This window comes from Schistocerca serialis, chromosome 3 (assembly GCF_023864345.2).
Source record: "Schistocerca serialis cubense isolate TAMUIC-IGC-003099 chromosome 3, iqSchSeri2.2, whole genome shotgun sequence".
NCBI classification, from domain to species: domain Eukaryota; kingdom Metazoa; phylum Arthropoda; class Insecta; order Orthoptera; family Acrididae; genus Schistocerca; species Schistocerca serialis.
In genome coordinates this window covers 80694857-80711943 of record NC_064640.1, presented here as the reverse complement: position 1 = coordinate 80711943, position 17087 = coordinate 80694857, and the positions used below count along the sequence as shown (strand labels likewise).

Below are 17087 nucleotides of genomic sequence, written 5' to 3'. Positions count from 1 at the left end.
TGTAATACAGCTGTTGACTAGTTGTACTTGAATGAATTGTAAAGGAAAATGTATTGGGAAACACTTGCTTGAAGAACCTTTCCTACAGAAATTTTGGCAGTGTGATACCAATTTACTGGTTACTACTTGTCATGAAGCAAAAGAGCACCTTGTCTCATTGATGCTGAAAATACACTCCGCTTACAAGCAATGTTGGTTTAATGTATTTCTCCATATGATTTCCTTGTTGTTAATGTTACATCTACATTATTTTGATGTACTATATTTTTAGTTGCATTCTGTGTTACCTTTTTTGCATTTTTTTGCTTCAGTGGGTTCCAATGAAAGTAACTGAGCTAGTTAGTGTAGTGGCAAGACATTGGACTCACATTTTGGAGGACAGCAGTCAGAGTCCCCATACAAATATTCAGATTTAAGTTTCCTGTGATTTCCCTAAATCACTTAAGGCAAATGCTGGGATAGTTTGTTTAAAAGAGCATGGCAGATTTCCTTCACCATCCTTCCTCAGTCCCAACTTGTCCTCCGTTTCTAGTGGTGTCATAGATGACAGGAATGTTAACCTGTAACTAATTGACAAACTTTGGTCTGTTGCGGATCCGGCACCAACGACTGCCGGATGCTTATGCTGCACATGTTTGTAGCTTGTCCGGGCATCCAAATTACCATCTCCTGTTCCCCAACTCAGTCGTCCATCTTCCAGACCGGCGGCCCTGGTCAGGGTGTACGATTGCAGTTCGCATCCGGTCTCTTCTCTCTGGGCTTGAGTTTTTTCCTCTCCCACCTCTTTTCTGGGCCCATTTATGTATACCCCCATGGTGTGTGCCTTGCCCATGCCTTCAGCTGGATTTGGCACAAGGCCCGAAAGACTCAGTCCCTCCTGAGGCCCTCCCCCAATGCTTCCTTTCCATCCTTGCCGCATTTCACAGCTATGACATAGACTATACTGACAGTTCGATGGTTGCTGGTCGAGTTGGTTATGCTTTTACTCTTGGGGATCGATCTGAACAATGCTCATTGCTGGATGGCTGCAGTGTTTTCACTGCAGAGGTGGTAGCCGTCTTTCGCACCCTACAGTAGATCTGTTCCTGTTCAGGTGGGTGAGAGTCCTTCGTTGTCTGTAGTGTCTCCCTAGCTTTAGTGACAGACATTCAGTTTATTTCTACAATAATAAAATGTTGGCATACTCATCTTTTTTGAAATATTTTTTTTTTCATGCATAATAAATAAGTCAACTGTCCACTGCAGCCCCTTTTCAGTGGATACACAACGCCAGTTATCTTCTAATGACAACTAAATGAGTATAGTCTCATTAACTGGTGCATGTGCCAATGTTTGGTTGTTCCTACCTACACTATGTGATCAAAAGTATCCAGTCATCCCCAAAAACATAAGTTTTTCATATTCGGTGCATTGTGCTGCGACCTACTGCCAGGTACTCCATATTAGTGACCTCAGTATTCATTAGACATTGTGAGAGAGCAGAATGGGGCACTCTGCGGAACTTGCGGACTTCGAACGTGGTCAGGTGATTGGGTATCACTTGTCGTACATCTGTACGTGAGATTTCCACGCTCTTAAACATCCCTAGGTCTACTGTTTCCGATATGGTAGTGAAGTGGAAACATGAAGGGACATGTACAGCACAAAAGCATACAGGCCGACCTAGTCTGTTGACTGACAGAGACCGCCGACAGTTGAAGAGGGTCATAACGTGTATAATAGGCAGACATTTATCCAGACCATCACACAGGAATTCCAAACTGCATCAGGATACACTGCAAGTACTATGACAGTTAGGCGGGAGATGAGAAAACTTGGATTTCATGATCGAGCAGCTGCTCATAAGCCACACAACACGCCGGTAAATGCCAAATGAAGCCTCGCTGGTCTAAGGAGCGTAAACATTAGACGATTGGACAGTGGAAAAATGTTGTGTGGAGTCATGAATCACGGTACACAATGTGGCGATCTGATGGCAGGGTGTGGGTATGGCGAATGCCCAGTGAACGTCATCTGCCAGCATGTGTAGTGCCAACAGTAAAATTCGGAGGCTGCGGTGTTATGATGTGGTCGTGTTTCTCATGGAGGCAGCTTGCACACCTTGTTGTTTTGCATGTCACTATCACAGCACAGGCCTACATTGATGTTTTAAGCACCATTTTGCTTCCCACTATTGAAGAGCAATTAGGGGATGGCGATTAAATCTTTCAACATGATCACCTATTCATAATGCACCTATTCATAATGTACGGCCTGTGGCAGAGTGGTTACATGATGATAACATTCCTGTAATGGACTGGCCTGCACAGTGTCCTGACCTAAATCCTATAGAACACCTTTGGGATGTTTTGGAACGCCGACTTCATGTCAGCACTCGCTCACCAACTCTGATACCTCTCCTCAGTGCAGCACTCCGTGAAGAATGGGCTGCCATTCCCCAAGAAACCTTCCAGCACCTGATTGAACGAATGCCTGCGAGAGCGGAGGCTAAAGGTGGGCCAACACCATATTGAATTCCAGCATCACCGATGGAGGGCGCTACGAACTTGTAAATCATTTTCAGCCAGGTGTCCGGATACTTTTGGTCACATAGTGTACTTCTCTTACTAGCCCCATTTGCTCAATAGGATAAGGTATAATTGACTGACATGCATCTACCTAACAATGTGTAGTCCCTACTTTTATTCTAATGACAGCTTTACTCATGGTCTGCATGACACACCCACTGTTGGAAGTTCTCCTGATCCACAACTGCACAGCTACCAATAACACATGGTGATTAGTTGGAGACAGTTTCGAGGTGCACTCACTTTGCTGGATGACCTCATCAGTATACGTGATAAGAGTAAGATTGGTCGACCTACTGGGTCACTTGATCACCCATTATTACAGAGTGTCATCAAACCACTCTGAATTAGTTCGAACATTGAGGGGTCGTGCATTATTTGGGGACTGCTGTGGGCAAACAGATGGATGCACCTAATCAAATAGTACATTCTTGTATTACCCATAAGTCTGAGACAATGGCAGACATATTCAGTGCCCCCAGTTGTGTCTGATGTAAGCATACCATCCACTTTCTCTGGGGGAATACTTACATCACATACCGTGCCATCAGCAGATAGTGACTTGTCCCATGGTCCATTATATCAATTGACTTTTTATGTTCTAATTTTATGTGCTGTGTGAAATGTAGTATGCAAAGATACAGATGTGGTCTGCTGGTCTCCATACCCAGTTGTGAGGTTGTGGCTATGGATGGTATGGCTTCTCACTGATTATTTTTGTTCAACATTAAATTGACAAGCCCATTTATCAGCTGTTACATTGTGCAATAGTTGACAGTGATGCTCATCCACCCATTGTTGTCCATTGTAGCTGATTGTGCTACTAGCAGTTTTCTCTCTATCAAGATACTCATGATACATCATTGACACAGTGCCACATGAAATCCCAGTGCGTGTGTGACTTCTGAGAAGTAATATATTTTGCATTGTGTAACTGCTACCAAATGCACCTGTATTGTACATCTTGTCCATTGACAGTTTGCAGAAAGCCAGTGTATAGTCACGTGACGCACACTATTATTCCATTTGCCATGGTGAAAAGAGCACTCATTGTCTATCCTGTACGGATTCTATTTCATAATTCAGATGCTCAGTAATGTTCATTTTTGTTGACAGTACCAGTTATTCAAAGATTCTGCATTGTTATATGTATTGACTTATTAAACATATCGTTGCCTTTAAGTTCAATCAGTGATGATGTTTCTCATCTCCATACGTAAACTGGTGTAATTACAAATTGAGTGAATTATTTAACTTTAGTTATTGAAATTGGTCAGAGTTTTAAAACATATGCACAAAAATATCTGTTGCAGGCAGATCCTCGACAGGAGAGTAACAACATGTCACTGCGGAGTTATACAGCACACTTCAGTAGCTGGGCTTACTCACTGATAATGTATATGTGGAACAGAATCAGCAGATTTTTTCCATTTACTGCAGGTGGTAATTCACAACCTGAAACAAATACCAGTGACAGATTGTAAGTTTAGTGTATTTTTATGTGTATTATTTATAATGATACAAAATATGCAAAAGACAATTAAGTACTATAAAATGGTGTGTGGTTGAGTGTAATATAAGAAAATAAAAATTAATGTATATTATTAAAGTAATATATAGAACTTTGGTCTGTTCTGTTACAGCAGTATTTTAATTCAAAGTAGGGAAAAATGTTTTTATACTGAAAACACAAGCATTGAAGGTAATTATGCATAAAAAGAAAGGGGAGAAACTGGATACTCCTATTGCAGATTTTATCTGCCTGAAATACTATTTCTCATACTTGTCTCTCATGGGATAGATTGTTTTTCTGTCAGAATGGCAATCAAGCCAATGGTGTTCTATTTTTGATTGTTTGGTTGTTGCTTTTTCTCTCTGCTTTTTTCAGTTCTTAGAATTGTCATACATTATTATCTATCAATATGTACATAAATAGGTTCTACTTCCCTCCAAACAATCTGAATCAAATAACACACATTCAGGAAATGATGATACCCTTTGATTAGTTTCTCCATGTTTGGAGAGCTCCACAGCTCTGTCCAGAATTAATGAATAACATCTCCAGCTGCTAAAAAGTTCTTTACTTTAGTCTTAGACTGGAATATGCTTTTATGTTTCCTTGTGGAATCTAAAACTGACATTGTAAATACAACCAAGTAATGTTCATAATGAATATTTAAATACTTTATATAACAGGCATGTAAGAATTTCGAATATGAAAAAATATAAGTTTACACATGTACAGTATAGACTCAGAAAAAAGAAAAGTGTGGGTTACATTGTGCTGAGCTGTGGTGAAGCAAAGTCAAATGATTACAAAAGTAAAAGTCGGGTAAATTTAAAAGTGGTATACCCAATAATATCATAAGAAAAAAAGATGTGTCATGATTATATAAACTCTGCGTTTTGATACATTAAAATGTATTGACATGCCATGGCGTTAAAAGGAATCATATTTGGACATGTTAAAAATTTTAAATTGCATGATTTTCCAAAGAAAATCTAAAAATAATTGTTTAGGTGTAATGCATTTCAAACACAATTACTGTGGACTGTGTGTTCAGGTCAAACAAAAGTTGTGTCCTCTAGCATGAGCAGGTGGAAGTTAGAACACAGAGAACTAAAGATACCGTAGCACGTCATGGACACAGTGTGGGCTACTTGTAAGATAAGAACATGGTTACTAATATCTGAACACAACTACAAAATTATGGAGTGCCTTTAAAGGAAACTATCAATAATGGGGTGGCGTATATCTAGGAAATGTGTTTCCTAGTGTGCACTGCTCATCAAGTGTATTTTCCTGTCTCCCCCTTCCCTCAATGATGTGTGTCACTTTGGATCGCAAGAGATTCTCTCTGGTTTTGAGCAGCTAACAGAAGTGGTAAAGGCTGTCAGCTGAAAGCAGGGCTGACCAATTGCAGATCTCGGGTAGAGAGCCGACTGGTGGGTCTGAATCAGAGGGTCAGACGGTTCTGTGACCGTGTAGGGCGCAGATTCCACGACTTGCACCTTGGGGGGGGGGGGGGGGGGGGGGTTGGGTTTCGGGTTCTGCTGAATAGGTCAGGAGGCCACTACACGCAGGAGGTGGCTACACTTGTAGCAGGGGCTGTGTGGCGTGGACTGGGTGGTTTTTTAGGTTAGAGGGTCTCAGGAAAATACTAAATGGGCTTCAGTCACAAAGGGTGTGGTCTGAACACAGGGAGAACGTAGATAAAGGAGCCAACAATATAACAGTTGTAAATTGTTGTAGCTGTGTTTGGAAAGTACCAGTGCTAATAGAACTGATGCTCAAATCATTATAGGCACTGAAAGCTGGAGATAAGTTCAACCAAAATTTTTGCAAAGAACCTAATGGTGTTCTGAAAGGATAGGCTAAACACAGCTGGTGGTGGCGTGTTTGTTGCTGTTGGAAGTAGTTTACCTTGTCGCAAAATTGAAGTAAATAGTTCCTGTGAGTTAGTATGGACTGAGGTCATTGGTGGCAACTGGGATAAAATAATAATTGGATCCTTTTTACCGACCTCCCAATTCAGGTGATACAGTTGCTGAAAGGTTGAAAGAAGACTTGAGTTTGATTTCAAACATGTACCCAACTCATACAATTATAATTGGTGGCGACTTTAATTTACCGCCGATATGTTGTCGAAAATACATGTTTAATCCGGAGGTACGCATAAAACATCATCCGAAATTGTGCTAAATGCATTATCTGAAAATTATTTTGAGCAGTTAGTTCATGAGCCCACAAAAATAGTGTAAACAGGTGTGAAAACATGCTTGACCTCATAGCGACAAATAATCCTGAGCTAATAACGAGCATCAAAATGGGTACAAGGAATTAGTGAACACAGGGTGGTTGTAGCGAAAATGAATATTGTAACTTCCAAATCCTCCAAAAATAAATGAAAAATTTACCTACTCAAAAAAGCAGATAAAAATTCACTTGATGCCTTCCTTAGACACTATCTCCACTTCTTCCAAAGTAACAATTTGAGTGTAGACCAGATGTGGCTTGAAATTGGCAGCAATTGAGAGATTTATACTACATAAGTTAAACAATGGAGCTGATCTTCCTTGGTACACAAAATGGTTCAGAACACCGGTGCAGAAACAACGAAAAAGCATGCCAAATTTTAATGGATGCAAAATCTCCAAGACTGGCAATCTTTTACAGAAGCTCAAAATTTAGCATGGACTTCAATGCAAGATGCTTATAATAGTTCCCACAATGAAACTTTGTCTTGAAACCTGGCAGAAAATCCAAAGAGATTCAGGTCGTACGTGAAGTATGCTAGAGGCAAGGCACAATAAATGCTTTCTCTGCGCATTAGCAATGGAGATACTATTGAAGACAGTGCTGCTGAAGCAGAGTTACTGAACACAGCCTTCTGAAATTCCTTCACCAAAGAAGATGAAGTAAATATTCTAGAATTTGAATCAAGAACAGCTGCCAACATGAGTAACGTAGAAGTAGATATCCTCGTAGTAGTGAAACAACTTAAATTACTTAACCAAAGCAAATCTTCCAGTCTAGATTGTATACCATTTAGATTCCTTTCAGAGTATGCTGATACAATAGCTCCATACTTGATAATCGTATACAACCACTCGCTCGACTTGATCCATACCCAAAGACTGGAAAGTTGCATAGGTCACACCAATAGTCAACAAGGGTAGTAAGAGTAATCCACTAAGTTAAAAGCCCATGTCATTAATGTCAATATGCAGCAGGATTTTGGAACATATATTGTGTTCAAACATTATGAATTACCTTGAAGAAAATGGTCTATTGACACACGGTCAACACGGATTTAGAAAACATAATTCTTGTGAAACACAACTAGCTCTTTATTAGCATGAAGTGTTGAGAACTATTGACAAGGGATTTCAAATTGATTCCATATTTCTGGATTTCTAGAAGGCTTTTGACACTGTACCATACAAGCGGTTTGTAGTGAAATTGCATGCTAATGGAATATACTCTGTTATGTGACTGGATTCATGATTTCCAGCCAGAGAGGTCACAGTTCATGATAACTGATGGAAAGTCATCAAGAAAAACAGAAGTGATTTCTGTCATTCCCCAGTGTAGTGTTATAGGCCCTTTGCTCTTCTGTATCTGTATAACTGATTTTGGAGACAATCTGAGTAGCTGTCTTAGGTTGTTTGCCGATGACACTCTCGTTTACCGACTAGTAAAGTTATCAGAAGATCAAAACAAATTGCAAAACAGTTTAGAAATGCCATCTGTATGGTGTGAAAATTAAGAGTTGACCCTAAATAACGAAAAGTGTGAGGTCATCCTACACGATAAATCAGTCAAATCTAAAGGCCATAAATTCACCTACATACCTAGGAATTACAATTACAAACAATTTAAATTGGAAGGAACGTATAGAAAATGTTGTGGTGAAGGCTAACCAAAGACTGTGTTTTATTGGCTGGACACTTAGAAAATGTAACAGATCTACTAAGAAGACTGCCTACACTATGCTTTCCCGTCCCCTTTTAGAAAACAGTTGTGTGGTGTGATATCCTTAGCAGACAGGACTGATGGAGGACATCAAAAAGGTTCAAAGAAAGGTAGTACATTTTGTATTATTGCGAAATAGGGGTGAGGGTGTCACTGAAATGATATGTTGTTTGGGGTGGACATAATTAAAACAAAGGCAATTTTTGTTGTGACAGAATGTTCTTGCCAACTTTCAGTCACCAACTTTCTCCTCTGAATGCAAAAATTTGTTGACATCAACCTACATAGAGAGAAATGATCACCATAATAAAAAAAGGGAAATCAGAGTTCGCTCAGAAAGATGTAGGTGTTCGTTTTTTCTGCGCGCTGTGCAAAATTCGAATAATAGAGAATTGTGAAGGTGGTTCAATGAACGCTCTGCCAGGCACTTAAATGTGATTTGCAAAGTATTGATGTCGATGTAAATGTATACAATGAGACAATATAGATATGCAGATACAGAAGCTATTTTTACAGATGTTTAGCCGCACAGAGTAGCTTCGTGGTTTGAGGCACTAAGTCACAGATTGCGCGGCCCTCCTGCCGGAGGTTTAAGTCCTTCCTAGGGCATGGGGGAGTAGTGTGTAAGTCTAGGAACCAATGACCTCATCAGTTTGGTCCCTTAGGAATTCACACGCACAGATGTTTAGAAAAAGAATAAAAACAATTCTGCAACTATTTAACAGACATCAGCTGCTAATTACTGATGTTGTAAATAAAAACAAGACATATGAATACTTAAAAATCATCACTGAACATATAGTGTAGAAAAATGTGTAATGTGGTACTAATTAAAATTAAGACAAGATATATTGATATCTGTACTGGAATAATTACATGGTCTGCAGCATGAAACAGAACTATTAGAAAAAGGGGCTAAACAAAATATTGTCAGAGTTAAATGCAACCAGCACAGAAACATTAATAGCACACACAAAAGTAGCACTAGATTGCACTAAAACTTCCATTGCAGAACATAACTATAGTTCTTAAGGTTTTGAGAATAATGGGTGACCTAATTGAATCTGGAAAATGTTCAAAACATAAAAATGCAAAGTAGTTCATCAAACAATTGTATACTCATAAACGACCTCTATTCACTGTCCCCTCCTGCTCTTATCCTTCTCCCCCAGTACTCGGACGACCCCATCTGCCTTCCCGCTCTTACACATTGCATCCACAGACTTAATTAACAGCTAATTTGAAGATGTCATCACTGCAGCATGTACTAAGGTGCCATTGCCAACATCGCTGCTGCCACCAGAGGCACTATCGCCACATTCGTCACCAATAGCAGAACTGCACCAGCTGCAGCGTCATCAATGCCTACTGCTGCTCCATTGCTATCGTCATTACATCTGGATCCAGAAGCAGAGGCATTAGTCACACCTACTACAGCTGCACCGGCACCAACAGCATATGCCGCAGCTGTGGCCACATCATCCACATCTGCATCAGCTTCAAGCCCAACAGCTCCATGTAAGAAAATAAGAAAATTTACAAAATCCTGTCCCATAATATCCTCCAACACTCCTTTTTTCAATGATGCTTGCAACCCACCTAGTAAAGATACCCACCTTCTCTGTGATACCCAGTTGCCGCCCAACCTGCCCCACTCACCAGAACCTATAACTCTCTCTCACCCACACATCTCCTCTGGCATATTCCTTCATCCTATCATTTCCTGATGTCAGATTCCTCAGTCCTAAAACATTTTCCCTCGAAATAAAAGAGTACCTTCCAAACCACAACATTTCATAATTCACATCCCGCAAAGACTCCATAATCATCAAATACTCTTATCCCGATTTGCAAACCCACCTACTCAACGAGTCCATTCCATTACCTCTTGTCCACATGTCTCTCTGCTCCCACTCAGCCCACCATGACCCAAACAACAACAACAACTACTACTACTACTACTCCCACAGTGCCCACCGACTCGTACTGCTGTGACCAAGGGGGTGGACCCTGAGATCACAGTGAGGAAAGATGAGCAGGAGCTGAATGCCAATCCTTACTCCCAAATCCAAAAAGCCCTTCGGATCATCAACATTCTTGGTCCTACATTCTTCATTCATGTCTTTCCTAAAGACCTCTCAGCCGTAGATACCTCGTTCAGAATAGAGCCTTCATATATCACTGCAAACGCAAAATTGAGCCTTCCAGATACCAAGCCCTAACCTACCATTGCCACAAATGCCTCAACTACAATGATCATTTAACTGCTGACTGAAAAATCCCCCTACTTGCCCCTATTGCAAAGCCAATCACATGTACCAACACTGTCCCAATCTCCAGACCTCACCCACCTGCAACACTTTGCAACCACATGTATGGTACCTTCCTGTGTCATGACATTAGGTGGACGACTGTGCGCGACTGATGGCGTGTTTATACTGTATGCAAGGTCTACCAGATCAGATGACGGCACAAAACCATCATGCGTACCTCTCAAACGATCTGCATGATGTGCTGGAAGATGTTAACATGTTCAGCAGAGGATATGGCTCCAACTTGATGCACCTCTATACTCTGGAATTAAATCTGCGACAGTATTTGGACAGCACATTTAGAGGGAAATTGCTCGGACGTGGAGGTCCAGTTGTGTGGCCACCACATTTACCTGACCTAAATCCCCTGTATTTCTTCTTGTGGGGACACCTTTGAGTACGTGTACTCTACTCCAGCGAGGAACGTGGAAGAATTGGTAGCGCGTGTTCATGCTGCTCTTGTTATTGAGGACACAGCTTTGCTGCAAAGGGTCCATTGCAGTATGATCCAGCGGGTTGTGCAATGTTTGGACGTGCAAATAGGCCGCTTTGAGCATCTGTTGTTCTGAGGACAACGTATTCTGTTGTGGAGGTCGTATGGACATTATTATTGCCAGTGGTTGCTAATGTGCGACATCTGAGCACTCGTATTAGATGCAGCATAAACGACAAGTAGACGTTGTGTTACTATACTGTGCTATCATCTTTAGCATCTCGAAATCGATATTTACTTTGTAGTTACTCTGTCCTATAAAAGGTCATTTGTTTCAACTGTCTGTTTCTTATTTGTGTAACCACTTATTTGTTATGTTCAGCATTACAAAATGTTATAACTTTAGGATACATGTGACCTAATAAATGGTGTGTGTTACAGTATGAAATGTCAGAATGAAATTAGCAAATTAAAAAAATGCGCCCCAACCCAGGATTGAAACCTCGACCTCCTGCATGCTAACCCAAAACTCTATCTACTGCACCAATGTACAGCACGAATAATATGTGATGGCAGAGATAGATATATACACACGCTATGGTCACAGGTTCGAATCCTGCATGCATGTGTGTGATGTCCTTAGGTTAGTTAGGTTTAAGTAGTTCTAAGTTCCAGGGGACTGATGACCTCAGATGTTAAGTTCTATAGTGCTCAGAGCCATTTGAACACACACACACACACACACACACACACACAAAAACACACAACACAAACACACACAGTGTGTAATGGACATAAAGATGGCCACCCGATTCATCCAGCTGTTAAATATGTAGGAAGTCCTGGATATTCACTTAGTAAAAAGCTAAATAACATTATTAATAAGCATTAGACCTTCACTAATATTTCTTCTATAAAAAATTAAAATGAATTGGCGACTTCGACTAGAAATATTAGCACACCAAGAAATGCAACATTTATGTCATTAGATGTAATTAACCTTTATATAAGTGTATATGTAAATCAGACAATAGACCTCAGTAAACATAGTTCTGTTAAAACATAAAAAAACTAGGTCAAGCTGACATTGTAGAACTTATTAAACTGCCGAAACTTATACTGTTGTATAATCATTTCTCTTTTGATAACAACCTTTGTAAACAAAATAAAGGTTTATTGATGGGTTGTTGCCTAAGCAGACGCACTAGCCAATATATTTATAGATAATTTAGAAAATGAAGTACAATAACAAGTTGCAAAGAAGATAGTATACTGCAGAAGATAATATAATTCTCACAAATGGATTATGAAATAAATTGATGATTTCCTTAACATTTCAATAACATGCATAACAACTTAAAATTTATGATGGAAAATTTTTGAGAAAAACAATGGAATTAATTTTTTACATGTGAGAATGACATATTTTAATGTTAAACATGAATTCAGTATATTCTGCAAAGGAGCAACCACAGATGGCATCATAGCTTTTTCACTGCAGTGATTAAACAATTAATTAGGCTAGCTTTTTCAGAGGAAAAGAGGCTAAATAAGTTAGATACATTACAATATATGGCAACAAGTAATGGTTACACTACTGACATAATAGACAGATCATTTAACAAGAAACTGAAACCTAACATAAACCTAAAATGAAAAGAAACTATGATAATAAATGTAGAGAGAAAAAGAAAAGGAAAAAGTGGAAAAAAAATTCACATTTCCACATATAGGGAAGGTATCCAATAAAATTTTCATAATACCAATGCCGCAGGAGCTTCGTATACCAATGACACTATCAGAAATAATATAGTTTACACCTTGGGTTGTTGGGTGTTTTGCCGGATAACATCATCATTCTTGCATGATATTTTGGTAATGTAGCTCGTAATCTTCATCAGGTGCAACCTGAGAGTCTCAGGTCGCACCTGATGAAAGTTAAGAGCTACGTTACTGAAGTATCATGCAAGAACGATACTGATATCTGACAGAACACCCGACAATCCCAGATGTCATTAGATCGTTGGGAAAGCCTGAAGAGTTACATAGTTAACAGTGTCGGTAAGACAAACCACTCTGGTGTATATAGAATTGATGAATCGATTGTGGTAAAGTTTATGTAGGACAGACTGGACAGAAAGTAAGTGTCAGATACAAGGAACATATTTGCCAAAGTGAGAACTGTCAGTCCACATTCTCTCTACACCTGAGAAATGAAAACCATTCTGTTTCTAATATAGACGACAGTTTACAATTATTACATGGAATTTACAAAGATCGCCATATGGATATTCTAGAACAACTGGAAATTTCCAGACAGAGTGAGAGAGAGAGAGAGACACCTGTACTGTTTTAAATGAAGAAACTTACCTGAAAATGCATCTAATAAAGATATCAATACATCTGGTCTTAATTTTACTTTAGTATCACATTATCCAACTATTTTTCCACATTGTATGTTCAGTTATTTATATTAAGCATACCATGTCTTTGTTTTTATTTATGTTAGAACATCTGTAAATAGTTTCTGGTGTTCGTCAAATTTCTGCAGTATTGTTATTCTTTTTCTAATTGTCTGTAAACATAGCTGCTGTATTTGTATCACTGTGTTACTTCACTGTATGCAAGTCAAATTTAGGCTTAGATGCTTACTGTGTCTGACGTTGTGTTGACATGGTCATTCTAGCACTAAGCCTGTCTACTTAAGAGTTTAAATGATATTTGTTCTAACATAAATAATTAGTAAACTTTTGTTATCTGTATACTTCGTACAATATGTCAGCATATATATCTATGTGGAAAAATCTTCATTCAGTCATGCATTACATGCAACTGTCACTTTAGTTTGTTATTTGAGATGTTGATATAACCATTTTTTCTCTGAAACTCAGCATATTAAATCCGTTATACTGTAATATATTTAGACAATTCAGATAGGCTTCCATTTTATGTACCAGTATGGCCTGTCACACGAAAGCTACTGTATGATGGAAGCAGCTCACATATAAATGTGGCTGTAGCTTGTTTCATGCTTGTGCCTACGAGTGCATCTAAGCCATTACTTCTATGTATATTGTTTTCTGTCACCACAACTGCGATTGTAATATGTGGAATTTGCTGCTAGATGTGACATACAGAACACCTGTTATGACTGTTACATGTACTTATTGTAGCAGACGACACAGCTTGGTAATCATAAGATACTAGTCACTATTGATGTAGTAAGACATCGATGATCATTTTTGGTGCTACCAGTAAACAGTGATCAGCTGTGCTGTTTGCTTTATATGGTGTATAATGTGAATCGGTGCACTATGTAGCACAGTTTTTATAGATTGACGATGTAATTTATATTATGATTGCTGGTACAGTGACACCACTGTCTTAGGCATACTTTTATTATCAGTGTCTAATTCATGGTTTTACCATCTGATATTAATGATCCCATATTTTACCAACACAATACTGTGAATGAATGCTTTTATGTTTTTGGCATTTTGTTACGTATGTGTTGCCATGAACATTTACATCTGTTAACAGATTCATAAAAGTTTAAGCCTGTAATGTTACTTATGTATTATTTTAATTGGTGCACAGGAACCTGATGATGGTCAATTGACCGAAACTGGTTGTGTAAGTAAAAAAATTTTATTGGCAGCTCAAGGCAGTAGCTTGACTTTCTCTAACACTGTTTTGGATTCCTGTATAAGTTAATAGTGAAATTTTCAACTTATTTGTTTGTATGTAAAAGCAGTTTACTACAGTTGCTAGTGCCTCACCCCTCTCCTTCCCAAATTAAGCTATTTAAGTCTGATTTACAAGAAACTGATGCTAATAGTGCTGGTGGTGCCTGACATTATTCTGAACCAGAAAAGAATATGATTTTAAATTTGAGGTAATTATTGCAAAGATGAAAGGAAAAAAAGAGAAAATAAACTTAATGCCCTGTCTAATGTTGGAGACTAGTTCTGAAACATGAAAATGTGTATTAGGAGACTTCATGTAAGATCCAGATATATGCACACACATTTTGTGTTATTTCAAAGTCGGATTGCTAATTAATTGTCCCTGTATTGTTCTTTTCCAGAGCAAATGCACAACCTGGACCCTCTGGATCACGGCACCGTAGCAACGTTCACACTTTGAGGGACAAAGAAAAAGATGATGATAAAAGGAGAACTACATACAATGGAAATTCCACACAACAGCTATAAAGAAACATTGCCATTACAAAAATGGCTTTGCACTATTTATTGGTGTGTTGTATGTGACACGACTGAATGAAGCAAAGTTTAAGCAGTTTCAGTTAGTATCTCAAGATATTTAAATGTGGATTGAGAGTATATTTCTGCCATTTCAAATCTATTTGAAAAATAGTCCCAACACAGGACTGTTGTTTGAAGAGTTAAGACTTGATCTCTTTTGGGGAACACCAATAAGTCATTTAAAAATGGCTCCCATTTGTACTGGCTGTGGCATAATGTTACTTTGTTAAAGTTTTATTGAACTTTTAATACATCAATGTATTGTCTTGGAGCTGGTTAAGCATCTATTGAAGTTTTTACTGTTAACATTTAGCAATCTTGGATTTAAGAATGATTGTATGTTTTACTTGTGAAAATGAAATATTCATGATCAGGTTGTTGTTTTTTTAATACAGTGCACTTATTGTTTGCTTTTTAAAAGAGTGAATGTCAAAAAATGTTCATAATTATGTGTTATATTAAAATTTGTTTAGTGTTGAATGGTGATAAAAATTATAAATTGGCTGCGGTTTACAGGCCTCATTTGAAGATTAAATGTTTGTGTGTTATATTATTTTGATTTGTTGAATAAATAATGTCTTTAATATCTTGCCGTTTGCCATTTACTAGTGAAGTTTGATAACAGCTCGATACAGTACATAGTATATTTTTCATTACACAGAACGCAATTTCTTATCTCTAATTAAATCACCTTCTACACAGTATTTATTTAATTTTACACCCACATTGGAGCACTAAAATCAAACATTATACAATGGAGTCTACAATGGATAAGTTTAGATTGTAACAGTGAACAATTTCTTCCTTTCCCAAAACTACTACTTTAGGAGTGATCTGATGTTTTCAAATGTCAGACATATGTATTTATTCTACAGAAGCAGCTTCTCTATGTTCAATTTGATGTTTGGTAATGTTCATTCAGACTTCTTTAAACTGGTACTTAAATTTCTGACCACCTTAATTTTTTGAGCGTTATGGGAATAGTCAACTGGGAAGATGCACACGCACCGTGCCTGTTTTCTCAAAATAAATGTGCAACCAAACTTTTGCCACTTATAATTCAAGTTGTTCTATACAGTAAATACAACAAAAATATGTTATCAGTAACACTGGTGATTGCAGTTTCAACCACATGATGAAAGTGGCCGAGAGATGTGTTTGGCAACTTGTGCAATGTTACCGTAGTCGTCAGTGAAGAAACAATATTGTTTGAGTAATAAACCATGAATTTTCACAAGAGACAAAGAACTGTCTAGAATATGTAATATGTTTCATAAGGACATGAAATTTGCATTGTTGCACTACAATGATATTACGGATCATAACAAAAAGCGAAACAAAATGTTCTTTATAAAGCTTAATTACAGCAGATATGTGTAATTCCCTCATTATTTATGGAAGAGGAATGTTACTTACAAGGTATTGATTTGTCAGTGTACTGTACAACGTACTGCTTTTATGTTGTTTTTGGTGCTGAAATCGCAGTAACGACACTGTTTTGTAAAGACTTCATTGAAAGACTTCGTGGAAAAACTTCAAATATACACACAGTTCACATAGGTCTGATAATGTTTGTAGATTTCTTCAAGAAAAACCTGCTGAACAAAGAACTACACTTCACTGTCACTCCTGGAACAGTAACGTCCAAGATGATGATCATTCGTAAGGAACATTGTCATAACAGCAATGACAATCCTTAGGAACAATGGCTTGAAATTGTTAAATGATCCCATTTGGCTTTCCCGATTTTCAGTGTTTCTTTGTATAGTTTCAGGAAGCAAACTTTTCCAGAAATTTTTCATGGACATCTTGGTATTTCATGCTACACTTCGTTGAACTGTATTGCCCTCAGATAAATAACTTTTGCCTCATTGTTTGCAGCTCTTCCAGGCCTAATTGAGTCATACAGCCACAAACTTTTCCATGTATAGTTAGTGAAAAAGGAGTAATGTAGGTAATGGCTTTCTTCTCCTCACGTCTTTAGATATCAAGGCATCCTGGCTAGGAAGTGTAACATCACATCCTTTGAGCATG

General features: G+C 38.3%; 1 protein-coding gene across 2 annotated transcripts in view; it reads left to right on the top strand.

The window, feature by feature from the left end:
* The window catches only part of LOC126469742 (UBX domain-containing protein 4-like), a 128558-nt gene extending 112919 nt beyond the window's left edge, over nt 1-15639 (top strand). For both annotated transcript variants that reach the window (XM_050096953.1, XM_050096952.1), the window contains exons 9-10: nt 3881-4047; nt 14876-15639. In XM_050096953.1, the coding sequence (XP_049952910.1) occupies nt 3881-4047; nt 14876-15002 (294 nt within the window). In that variant the 3' untranslated portion in view covers nt 15003-15639. The remainder of the gene's footprint in view (nt 1-3880; nt 4048-14875) is intronic.
* The last annotated feature ends 1448 nt before the right edge of the window (nt 15640-17087 follow it).